The sequence below is a fragment of the Oncorhynchus keta genome, chromosome 11 (assembly GCF_023373465.1).
Source record: "Oncorhynchus keta strain PuntledgeMale-10-30-2019 chromosome 11, Oket_V2, whole genome shotgun sequence".
In the NCBI taxonomy this organism is placed as follows: Eukaryota; Metazoa; Chordata; class Actinopteri; order Salmoniformes; family Salmonidae; genus Oncorhynchus; species Oncorhynchus keta.
This window is the reverse complement of record NC_068431.1, coordinates 3,609,983-3,623,502: the sequence shown is the minus strand read 5'-3', so window position 1 is coordinate 3,623,502 and position 13,520 is coordinate 3,609,983. Positions and strand designations below refer to the sequence as shown.

Sequence of the window (13,520 nt, the reverse complement as noted above, 5' to 3'; positions counted from 1 at the left end):
TTTTCTATCCAAATCGACCAATTACGTTCATATCCTAGCTGCTGGGCCTGAGTAGCAGGCAGCTTACTTTGGGCACGCTTTTCATCCGGACGTGAAAATAGTGCCCCCTAGCCCGAAGAGGTTTTAAAACATGTTGGCATTACAGACTCAGACAGAGAGAGGTTGAAAATGTCAGTGAAGACACTTGCCACTTTGTCAACGCGTGTTCGCAGTAACACGTCCTGGTAATCCATCTGGCCCTGCGGCCTTGTGAATGTTGACCTGTTTAAAGGTCTTACTCACATCGACTGCAGAGAGTGTGATCACCCAGTCTTTCCCGAAACAGCTGATTCTCTCATGCATGTTTCAGCGAAGGTTTACCTTCTAACAGGACAACGACCCTAAGCACACAGCCAAACCTACACAGGAGTGGCTTTGGGACACGTCTCTGAATGTCCTTTAGTGGCCCAGCCAGAGATTGGACTTGAACCCGATCGAACATCTCCGGAGAGACTTGAAAATAGCTGTGCAGGGACGCTCCCCATCCGACCTGACAGAGCTTGAGAGGATCTGCAGAGAAGAATGGTAGAAACTCCCCAAATACAGGTGTGCCAAGCTTGTAGCGCCACACCCAAGAAGACTCAAGGCTTTAATCACTGTCAAAGGTGCTTCAACAAAGTACTGAGTAAAAGGTTTCAATATCTCTTTTTTATTTTGAATATATTAGCTACATTTTCTAAAAACCTGTTTTTGCTTACGGGGTATTGTGTGTAGATTGATGAGGGAAAAACACAATTTAATACATTTTAGAATAAGTCTGTAACGTAGCAAAATGTAGAAAAAGTCAAGAGGACTGAATACCTTCCGATTAACTGTATATGACCCCTCTGTGGAAATGTGAGACTCTACTGTACATTTTGGTGTTTTGCTCGAGAATGCCCACAGGACTCACAAGACTCATCTGAATGTCCCCCGTGCCAGTTGAAAATATTTAATGTTTCCTGATCTTTCTTATCTGTCAGATATAGTACAGACACTTCATAACAAACTTCCTTTAGATTGTTTTTGGGGGGGACTGTATCTGTTGTTCCATGTGGTGAATCTGTTATTCAATGAGTTTGTATGGGCTAATTCGGGATACTCTAAGGAGTCTTCTGAATCAAAATGATCCTTGGTATGACCTTCTTAAAACAATTCCATATAGCTTAGTAGAACCCCTCCCCAGCTTAGACAGGGCTTACAAGTTAACTGACAGGGGTGTAACATTGTCATGGTAACAGTTCCTTATTGTTGATCCTTATTCTTGAACTGCATTGTTGAGTAGATTTAGCAAGTAAACATTTTACTGTACCCTTTACACCTGTATTTTGTGCACATGACCAATAAACGTGTATTTTATTTGACAGGGCTGTAATGTTGTCATGGTAACTGACCTCTGGGATATTGCCATACTCTGCCGCCTCCAGGAAGCGCTGTTCTGCATCCGAGAGGCTGATGGGCGGATCCGAGAACATGTAGGCGGGGCCTCGCAGGGCCTGTCGTCGCTTAGTAACCGCCTGACGTGCCAGGAGCTGTCGCTCTGCACTGCTGCGACTGACAATTGAAACACAAATATACAAATGTAAATACACACATACACACACACGTCAACACACACACACACACACACATATACAAACTGAAACCCCTACCTACATGTACAAATTACCTCGATTAACCTGTACCCCTGCACATTGACTCAGTGCCGGTACCCCCTTTATATAGTCTCCACACTGACTCGGTGCCGGTACCCCCTGTATATAGTCACCACACCAGGGCTGGAAAAACCTTGGATCACTGCTATTCTAACTTCCGCGACGCATATAAGGCCCTGCCCCGCCCTCCTTTCGGAAAAGCTGACCACGACTCCATTTTGTTGATCCCTGCCTACAGACAGAAACTAAAACAAGAAGCTCCTGCGCTGAGGTCTGTTCAACACTGGTCCGACCAATCTGATTCCACACTCCAAGACTGCTTCCATCACGTGGACTGGGATATGTTTCGTATTGCGTCAGACAACAACATTGACGAATACGCTGATTCGGTGAGCGAGTTCATTAGAACGTGCGTTGAAGATGTCGTTCCCATAGCAATGATTAAAACATTCCCAAACCAGAAACCGATGGCAGCATTCGCGTGAAACTGAAAGCCCGAACCACTGCTTTTAATCAGGGCAAGGTGACCGGAAACATGACCGAATACAAACAGTGTAACTATTCCCTCCGCAAGGCAATCAAACAAGCTAAGCATCAGTATAGAGACAAAGTAGAATCTCAATTCAACGGCTCAGACACAAGAGGTATGTGGCAGGGTCTACAGTCAATCACGGATTACAAAAAGAAAACCAGCCCCGTCACGGACCAGGATGTCTTGCTCCCAGGCAGACTAAATAACTTTTTGCCCGCTTTGAGGACAATACAGTGCCACTGACACGGCCCGCAACTAAAACATGCGGACTCTCCTTCACTGCAGCCGACGTGAGGAAAACATTTAAACGTGTCAACCCTCGCAAGGCTGCAGGCCCAGACGGCATCCCCAGCCGCGCCCTCAGAGCATGCGCAGACCAGCTGGCTGGTGTGTTTACGGACATATTCAATCGATCCCTATCCCAGTCTGTTGTTCCCACATGCTTCAAGAGGGCCACCATTGTTCCTGTTCCCAAGAAAGGTAAGGTAACTGAGCTAAATGACTACCGCCCCGTAGCACTCACTTCCGTCATCATGAAGTGCTTTGAGAGACTAGTCAAGGACCATATCACCTCCACCCTACCTGACACCCTAGACCCACTCCAATTTGCTTCCCGCCCAAATAGGTCCACAGACGATGCAATCTCAACCACACTGCACACTGCCCTAACCCATCTGGACAAGAGGAATACCTATGTGAGAATGCTGTTCATCGACTACAGCTCGGCATTTAACACCATAGTGCCCTCCAAGCTCGTCATCAAGCTCGAGACCCTGGGTCTCGACCCTGCCCTGTGCAACTGGGTACTGGACTTCCTGACGGGCCGCCCCCAGGTGGTGAGGGTAGGCAACAACATTTCCACCCCTCTGATCCTCAACACTGGTGCCCCACAAGGGTGCGTTCTGAGCCCTCTCCTGTACTCCCTGTTCACCCACGACTGCGTGGCCACGCACGCCTCCAACTCAATCATTAAGTTTGCGGACGACACAACAGTGGTAGGCTTGATTACCAACAACGACGAGACGGCCTACAGGGAGGAGGTGAGGGCCCTCGGAGTGTGGTGTCAGGAAAATAACCTCACACTCAACGTCAACAAAACTAAGGAGATGATTGTGGACTTCAGGAAACAGCAGAGGGAACACCCCCCTATCCACATCGATGGAACAGTAGTGGAGAGGGTAGTAAGTTTTAAGTTCCTCGGCATACACTTCACAGACAAACTGATTTGGTCCACTCACACAGACAGCATCGTGAAGAAGGCGCAGCAGCGCCTCTTCAACCTCAGGAGGCTGAAGAAATTCGGCTTGTCACCAAAAGCACTCACAAACTTCTACAGATGCACAATCGAGAGCATCCTGTCGGGCTGTATCACCGCCTGGTACGGCAACTGCTTCGCCCACAACCGTAAGGCTCTCCAGAGGGTAGTGAGGTCTGCACAACGCATCACCGGGGGCAAACTACCTGCCCTCCAGGACACCTACACCACCCGATGTCACAGGAAGGCCATAATGATCATCAAGGACAACAACCACCCGAGCCACTGCCAGTTCACCCCGCTATCATCCAGAAGGCGAGGTCAGTACAGGTGCATCAAAGCTGGGACCGAGAGACTGAAAAACAGCTTCTATCTCAAGGCCATCAGACTGTTAAACAGCCACCACTAACATTGAGTGGCTGCTGCCGACACACTGACTCAACTCCAGCCACTTTAATAATGGGAATTGATGGGAAATTATGTAAAATATATCACTAGCCACTTTAAACAATGCTACCTAATATAATGTTTACATACCCTACATTATTCATCTCATATATATATGTATATACTGTACTCTCTATCATCGACTGCATCTTTATGTAATACATGTATCACTAGCCACTTTAACTATGCCACTTTGTTTACATACTCATCTCATATGTATATACTGCACTCAATACCATCTACTGGTATGCCGCTCTGTACCATCACTCACTCATATATCTTTATGTACATATTCTTATCCCCTTACACTTGTGTCTATAAGGTAGTAGTTTTGGAATTGTCAGCTAGATTACTTGTTGGTTATCACTGCATTGTCTGAATTAGAAGCACAAGCATTTCGCTACACTCGCATTAACATCTGCTAACCATGTGTATGTGACAAATAAAATTGGATTTGATTTGACACTGACTTGGTGCCGGTACCCCCTGTATATAGCCTCCACATTGACTCTGTACCGGTAACCCCTGCATATAGCCTCCATATTGACTCGGTGCCGGTACCTCCTGTATATAGCCTCCACATTGACTCTGTACTGGTACCCCCTGTATATAACCTCCACATCGACTCTGTACCGGTACCCCCTGTATATAGCCTCCATATTGACTCGGTGCCGGTACCCCCTGTATATAGCCTCCACATTGACTCGGTGCGGGTACCCCCTGTATATAACCTCCACATCAACTCTATACCGGTAACCCCTGTATATAGTCTCCACATTGACTCTGTACCGGTACCCCCTGTATATAGTTTCCATATTGACTCGGTGCCGGTACCCCCTGTATATAGTCTCCACATTGACTCTGTACCGGTACCCCCTGTATATAGTCTCCACATTGACTCTGTACTGGTACCCCCTGTATATAGTCTCCACATTGACTCGGTGCCGGTACCCCCTGTATATAGTCTCCACATTGACTCTGTACCGGTACCCCTGTATATAGTCTCCATATTGACTCGGTGCCGGTACCCCCTGTTTATAGCCTCGTTATTATTATTTTAGTGTTACTTCTTTCTTTTTTTAAACTTTAATTTATTTAGTAAATATTTTTGAACTGCATTGTTGGTTAATACGTGCTTGTAATTAAGCATTCACGGTAAGGTCTACTACACCTGTTGTATTCGGCGCATGTGACAAATAAAATGTGATATGACAAACACACACACAATTTTTTTTTTTTTTTTTTTTTATTTCACCTTTATTTAACCAGGTAGGCTAGTTGAGAACAAGTTCTCATTTGCAACTGCGACCTGGCCAAGATAAAGCATAGCAGTGTGAACAGACAACACAGAGTTACACATGGAGTAAACAATTAGCAAGTCAATAACACAGTAGAAAAAAAAAATGGGCAGTCTATATACAATGTGTGCAAAAGGCATGAGGAGGTAGGCGAATAATACAATTTTGCAGATTAACACTGGAGTGATAAATGATCAGATGGGCATGTACAGGTAGAGATATTGGTGTGCAAAAGAGCAGAAAAGTAAATAAATAAAAACAGTATAAAAACAGTATGGGAATGAGGTAGGTGAAAAGGGTGAGCTATTTACCAATAGACTATGTACAGCTGCAGCGATCGGTTAGCTGCTCGGATAGCTGATGTTTGAAGTTGGTGAGGGAGATAAAAGTCTCCAACTTCAGCGATTTTTGCAATTCGTTCCAGTCACAGGCAGCAGAGTACTGGAACGAAAGGCGGCCAAATGAGGTGTTGGCTTTAGGGATGATCAGTGAGATACACCTGCTGGAGCGCGTGCTACGGATGGGTGTTGCCATCGTGACCAGTGAACTGAGATAAGGCGGAGCTTTACCTAGCATGGACTTGTAGATGACCTGGAGCCAGTGGGTCTGGCGACGAATATGTAGTGAGGGCCAGCCGACTAGAGCATACAAGTCGCAGTGGTGGGTGGTATAAGGTGCTTTAGTGACAAAACGGATGGCACTGTGATAGACTGCATCCAGTTTGCTGAGTAGAGTGTTGGAAGCCATTTTGTAGATGACATCGCCGAAGTCGAGGATCGGTAGGATAGTCAGTTTTACTAGGGTAAGCTTGGCAGCGTGGGTGAAGGAGGCTTTGTTGCGGAATAGAAAGCCGACTCTGGATTTGATTTTTGATTGGAGATGTTTGATGTGAGTCTGGAAGGAGAGTTTGCAGTCTAGCCAGACACCTAGGTACTTATAGATGTCCACATATTCAAGGTTGGAACCATCCAGGGTGGTGATGCTAGTCGGGCATGCGGGTGCAGGCAGCGATCGGTTGAAAAGCATGCATTTGGTTTTACTCGCGTTTAAGAGCAGTTGGAGGCCACGGAAGGAGTGCTGTATGGCATTGAAGCTCGTTTGGAGGTTGGATAGCACAGTGTGCTCATTTTAAAGGATGGATCCCTATATTTTAAAGGTCATAGGATCCATGTGTACAGGGATGGTCAGCCAGTCACTGGGAGGACAACCCAACTTGGGATGTTTTAGCGGGTGGAATATTGGAGGACAAATAGTTTTACTTAGTTGCAGCTACAGCGTAGCAGTGCAACCAGCTCGATTCGGGTTCATGTACCAACATTTGAAACTTTTTTACATTGGAAAAAAGTAGAGACTCAAAGCAAAAAAATGGTATATCACACAACTACAGTTGAGGAACAATGGGAAAGTAATTCTGCTTTGAAAGTTGATAAACAAACACAAACAAACATGGGTCGATCTATGGCTGGGATAGAGGGAATAGGTGTTTGTTTGGGAGTGGTAGGGTGAGTGAGTGTATGCATCCCACATCTGTTGACAAAAATGTAGAATTCCTACTGCCGGTCCTTGTTATCGACAACAATCCTTCATAGAAGTGCTTATATTATTACGCATATTATTCGTCAACTGTGGGAATAAATTAAGATATGCAAGATTTTTTTGTCTTTTTTTAAAGGTCCTAGGATCTATCTGCTCTTTTAAAGGATGGGCCCCCATCCCGTAAAGGCCCTAGGATCTATCTGCTCTCTTAAAGGATGGGCCCCCATCCCTTAAAGGCCCTAGGATCTATCTGCTCTCTTAAAGGATGGGCCCCTATCCCTTAAAGGCCCTAGGATCTATCTGCTCTTTTAAAGGATGGGCCCCCATCCCTTAAAGGCCCTAGGATCTATCTGCTCTTTTAAAGGATGGGCCCCCATCCCTTAAGGGCCCTAGGACCCATCTGCTCTTCTAAAGGATGGGCCCCTATCCCTTAAAGGCCCTAGGATCTATCTGCTCTTTTAAAGATTGGGCCACCATCCCTTAAAGGCCCTAGGATCTATCTGCTCTCTTAAAGGATGGGCCCCTATCCCTTAAAGGCCCTAGGATCTATCTGCTCTTTTAAAGGATGGGCCCCCATCCCTTAAAGGCCCTAGGATCTATCTGCTCTCTTAAAGGATGGGCCCCTATCCCTTAAAGGCCCTAGGACCCATCTGCTATTTTAAAGGATGGGCCCCTATCCCTTAAAGGTCCGAAGACCCATCTGCTCTCTTAAAGGATGGGCCCCTATCCCTTAAAGGCCCTAGGACCCATCTGCTCTTTAAAGGATGGGCCCCTATCCCTTAAAGGTCCGAAGACCCATCTGCTCTCTTAAAGGATGGGCCCCTATCCCTTAAAGGCCCTAGGATCTATCTGCTCTTTTAAAGGATGGGCCACCATCCCTTAAAGGTCCGAAGACCCATCTGCTCTTTTAAAGGATGGGCCCCCATCCCTTAAGGGTCCTAGGACCCATCTGCTATTTTAAAGGATGGGCCCCTATCCCTTAAGGGCCCTAGGATCCATGTGCTCATTTTAAAGGATGGATCCCTATATTTTAAAGGTCATAGGATCCATGTGTACAGGGATGGTCAGCCAGTCACTGGGAGGACAACCCAACTTGGGATGAGGGGATGTTTTAGCGGGTGGAATATTGGAGGACAAATAGTTTTACTTAGTTGCAGCTACAGCGTAGCAGTGCAACCAGCTCGATTCGGGTTCATGTACCAACATTTGAAACTTTTTTACATTGGAAAAAAGTAGAGACTCAAAGCAAAAAAATGGTATATCACACAACTACAGTTGAGGAACAATGGGAAAGTAATTCTGCTTTGAAAGTTGATAAACCTGTAACTTCACTTTTGAGAAAATGGCCTTGAATGTTTAGGTACACCTACTGGAGAGCTCTTCTTTGTCTAACCCCATTCAGCATTGTTCTCAACCTCTAAAGCCATCTCTTTAAGGATTCACCTGTGAGGCCAAGTACTAAATAACCAAAGATTTCAAGACTGAAGACTGGTTTATACTACGGGTGTATTCAGAAATTTAATCTGGAGTGGCAGAGTGTGTTCAGAGTGTACTCAGTATGGATGTAAACTCAGAGCGTTGTCAGATTGTCCATTTGTAAATTCAGAGCGTTTCACTCTGGAGCATTCAAAGCCACACTGGACGCTCTGGCCGAGGAGTAGAGTTGATGAGCGTTCTGACCTAACAACAGCAGTCAAGCTAACTGGCTAACGTTGGCTAGATTGCTAACTACTTCCAGACACAAATGAGAGAACTGCTCACTGACCGTTTTACTCATCCTCCGGGAGCTGGTTACGCTGTTTTTATGTTATCGAGAGCATTGGTGACTGCAACTGTGCTGCTGGCAACAAATTATTTACACTTTTTTGCCCATGTTTACTGACACCGGCCATATTCAACGGGTGTTGATAAATGCATCAGTTATTATGCGCTCTGACACACTTAGACAAGAATGCTCTGAAATCAGAGTAGATAGCCAGAGCGAATTCACCAGCCCATCGACACAGTGATATCATGAAATGGTTACTTTTTAATTTTTATTTTTTATTTCACCTTTATTTAACCAGGTAGGCTAGTTGAGAACACCTTTATTTAACCAGGTAGGCTAGTTGAAAACACCTTTATTTAACCAGGTAGGCCAGTTGAGAACACCTTTATTTAACCAGGTAGGCCAGTTGAGAACACCTTTATTTAACCAGGTAGGCTAGTTGAGAACACCTTTATTTAACCAGGTAGGCTAGTTGAGAACACCTTTATTTAACCAGGTAGGCTAGTTGAGAACACCTTTATTTAACCAGGTAGGCTAGTTGAGAACACCTTTATTTAACCAGGTAGGCTAGTTGAGAACACCTTTATTTAACCGGGTAGGCTAGTTGAGAACACCTTTATTTAACCAGGTAGGCTAGTTGAGAACACCTTTATTTAACCAGGTAGGCTAGTTGAGAACACCTTTATTGAACCAGGTAGGCCAGTTGAGAACACCTTTATTTAACCAGGTAGGCTAGTTGAGAACACCTTTATTTAACCAGGTAGGCTAGTTGAGAACACCTTTATTTAACCAGGTAGGCTAGTTGAGAACTCCTTTATTTAACCAGGTAGGCTAGTTGAGAACACCTTTATTTAACCAGGTAGGCTAGTTGAAAACACCTTTATTTAACCAGGTAGGCTAGTTGAAAACACCTTTATTTAACCAGGTAGGCTAGTTGAGAACACCTTTATTTAACCAGGTAGGCTAGTTGAGAACACCTTTATTTAACCAGGTAGGCTAGTTGAAAACACCTTTATTTAACCAGGTAGGCTAGTTGAGAACACCTTTATTTAACCAGGTAGGCTAGTTGAAAACACCTTTATTTAACCAGGTAGGCTAGTTGAGAACACCTTTATTTAACCAGGTAGGCTAGTTGAGAACACCTTTATTTAACCAGGTAGGCTAGTTGAGAACACCTTTATTTAACCAGGTAGGCTAGTTGAAAACACCTTTATTTAACCAGGTAGGCTAGTTGAAAACACCTTTATTTAACCAGGTAGGCTAGTTGAGAACACCTTTATTTAACCAGGTAGGCTAGTTGAGAACACCTTTATTTAACCAGGTAGGCTAGTTGAGAACTCCTTTATTTAACCAGGTAGGCTAGTTGAGAACACCTTTATTTAACCAGGTAGGCTAGTTGAAAACACCTTTATTTAACCAGGTAGGCTAGTTGAAAACACCTTTATTTAACCAGGTAGGCTAGTTCAGAACACCTTTATTTAACCAGGTAGGCTAGTTGAAAACACCTTTATTTAACCAGGTAGGCTAGTTGAAAACACCTTTATTTAACCAGGTAGGCTAGTTGAGAACACCTTTATTTAACCAGGTAGGCTAGTTGAGAACACCTTTATTTAACCAGGTAGGCTAGTTGAAAACACCTTTATTTAACCAGGTAGGCTAGTTGAGAACACCTTTATTTAACCAGGTAGGCTAGTTGAAAACACCTTTATTTAACCAGGTAGGCTAGTTGAGAACACCTTTATTTAACCAGGTAGGCTAGTTGAGAACACCTTTATTTAACCAGGTAGGCTAGTTGAGAACACCTTTATTTAACCAGGTAGGCTAGTTGAAAACACCTTTATTTAACCAGGTAGGCTAGTTGAAAACACCTTTATTTAACCAGGTAGGCTAGTTGAGAACACCTTTATTTAACCAGGTAGGCTAGTTGAAAACACCTTTATTTAACCAGGTAGGCCAGTTGAGAACACCTTTATTTAACCAGGTAGGCCAGTTGAGAACACCTGTATTTAACCAGGTAGGCTAGTTGAGAACACCTTTATTTAACCAGGTAGGCTAGTTGAAAACACCTTTATTTAACCAGGTAGGCCAGTTGAGAACACCTTTATTTAACCAGGTAGGCTAGTTGAGAACACCTTTATTTAACCAGGTAGGCTAGTTGAGAACACCTTTATTTAACCAGGTAGGCTAGTTGAAAACACCTTTATTTAACCAGGTAGGCCAGTTGAGAACACCTTTCTTTAACCAGGTAGGCTAGTTGAGAACACCTTTATTTAACCAGGTAGGCTAGTTGAGAACACCTTTATTTAACCAGGTAGGCTAGTTGAGAACACCTTTATTTAACCAGGTAGGCTAGTTGAGAACACCTTTATTTAACCAGGTAGGCTAGTTGAGAACACCTTTATTTAACCAGGTAGGCTAGTTGAGAACACCTTTATTTAACCAGGTAGGCTAGTTGAGAACACCTTTATTTAACCAGGTAGGCTAGTTGAGAACACCTTTATTGAACCAGGTAGGCCAGTTGAGAACACCTTTATTTAACCAGGTAGGCTAGTTGAGAACACCTTTATTTAACCAGGTAGGCTAGTTGAGAACACCTTTATTTAACCAGGTAGGCTAGTTGAGAACTCCTTTATTTAACCAGGTAGGCTAGTTGAGAACACCTTTATTTAACCAGGTAGGCTAGTTGAAAACACCTTTATTTAACCAGGTAGGCTAGTTGAAAACACCTTTATTTAACCAGGTAGGCTAGTTGAGAACACCTTTATTTAACCAGGTAGGCTAGTTGAGAACACCTTTATTTAACCAGGTAGGCTAGTTGAAAACACCTTTATTTAACCAGGTAGGCTAGTTGAGAACACCTTTATTTAACCAGGTAGGCTAGTTGAAAACACCTTTATTTAACCAGGTAGGCTAGTTGAGAACACCTTTATTTAACCAGGTAGGCTAGTTGAGAACACCTTTATTTAACCAGGTAGGCTAGTTGAGAACACCTTTATTTAACCAGGTAGGCTAGTTGAAAACACCTTTATTTAACCAGGTAGGCTAGTTGAAAACACCTTTATTTAACCAGGTAGGCTAGTTGAGAACACCTTTATTTAACCAGGTAGGCTAGTTGAGAACACCTTTATTTAACCAGGTAGGCTAGTTGAGAACTCCTTTTTTAACCAGGTAGGCTAGTTGAGAACACCTTTATTTAACCAGGTAGGCTAGTTGAAAACACCTTTATTTAACCAGGTAGGCTAGTTGAAAACACCTTTATTTAACCAGGTAGGCTAGTTCAGAACACCTTTATTTAACCAGGTAGGCTAGTTGAAAACACCTTTATTTAACCAGGTAGGCTAGTTGAAAACACCTTTATTTAACCAGGTAGGCTAGTTGAGAACACCTTTATTTAACCAGGTAGGCTAGTTGAAAACACCTTTATTTAACCAGGTAGGCTAGTTGAAAACACCTTTATTTAACCAGGTAGGCTAGTTGAGAACACCTTTATTTAACCAGGTAGGCTAGTTGAAAACACCTTTATTTAACCAGGTAGGCTAGTTGAGAACACCTTTATTTAACCAGGTAGGCTAGTTGAGAACACCTTTATTTAACCAGGTAGGCTAGTTGAGAACACCTTTATTTAACCAGGTAGGCTAGTTGAAAACACCTTTATTTAACCAGGTAGGCTAGTTGAAAACACCTTTATTTAACCAGGTAGGCTAGTTGAGAACACCTTTATTTAACCAGGTAGGCTAGTTGAAAACACCTTTATTTAACCAGGTAGGCCAGTTGAGAACACCTTTATTTAACCAGGTAGGCCAGTTGAGAACACCTGTATTTAACCAGGTAGGCTAGTTGAGAACACCTTTATTTAACCAGGTAGGCTAGTTGAAAACACCTTTATTTAACCAGGTAGGCCAGTTGAGAACACCTTTATTTAACCAGGTAGGCTAGTTGAGAACACCTTTATTTAACCAGGTAGGCTAGTTGAGAACACCTTTATTTAACCAGGTAGGCTAGTTGAAAACACCTTTATTTAACCAGGTAGGCCAGTTGAGAACACCTTTATTTAACCAGGTAGGCTAGTTGAGAACACCTTTATTTAACCAGGTAGGCTAGTTGAGAACACCTTTATTTAACCAGGTAGGCTAGTTGAGAACACCTTTATTTAACCAGGTAGGCTAGTTGAGAACACCTTTATTTAACCAGGTAGGCTAGTTGAGAACACCTTTATTTAACCAGGTAGGCTAGTTGAGAACACCTTTATTGAACCAGGTAGGCCAGTTGAGAACACCTTTATTTAACCAGGTAGGCTAGTTGAGAACACCTTTATTTAACCAGGTAGGCTAGTTGAGAACACCTTTATTTAACCAGGTAGGCTAGTTGAGAACTCCTTTATTTAACCAGGTAGGCTAGTTGAGAACACCTTTATTTAACCAGGTAGGCTAGTTGAAAACACCTTTATTTAACCAGGTAGGCTAGTTGAAAACACCTTTATTTAACCAGGTAGGCTAGTTGAGAACACCTTTATTTAACCAGGTAGGCTAGTTGAGAACACCTTTATTTAACCAGGTAGGCTAGTTGAAAACACCTTTATTTAACCAGGTAGGCTAGTTGAGAACACCTTTATTTACCAGGTAGGCTAGTTGAAAACACCTTTATTTAACCAGGTAGGCTAGTTGAGAACACCTTTATTTAACCAGGTAGGCTAGTTGAGAACACCTTTATTTAACCAGGTAGGCTAGTTGAGAACACCTTTATTTAACCAGGTAGGCTAGTTGAAAACACCTTTATTTAACCAGGTAGGCTAGTTGAAAACACCTTTATTTAACCAGGTAGGCTAGTTGAGAACACCTTTATTTAACCAGGTAGGCTAGTTGAGAACACCTTTATTTAACCAGGTAGGCTAGTTGAGAACTCCTTTATTTAACCAGGTAGGCTAGTTGAGAACACCTTTATTTAACCAGGTAGGCTAGTTGAAAACACCTTTATTTAACCAGGTAGGCTAGTTGAGAACACCTTTATTTAA

At 43.3% G+C, this 13,520-nt stretch overlaps 1 protein-coding gene across 1 annotated transcript in view; it reads right to left on the bottom strand.

The window, feature by feature from the left end:
- Positions 1-13,520, bottom strand: part of LOC118379925 (short transient receptor potential channel 6-like) — an 86,090-nt gene that overhangs the window by 56,968 nt on the left and 15,602 nt on the right. Inside the window, exon 2 of the mRNA XM_052529167.1 lies at positions 1,413-1,572. Coding sequence (XP_052385127.1) covers positions 1,413-1,572 — 160 coding nt within the window. The remainder of the gene's footprint in view (positions 1-1,412; positions 1,573-13,520) is intronic.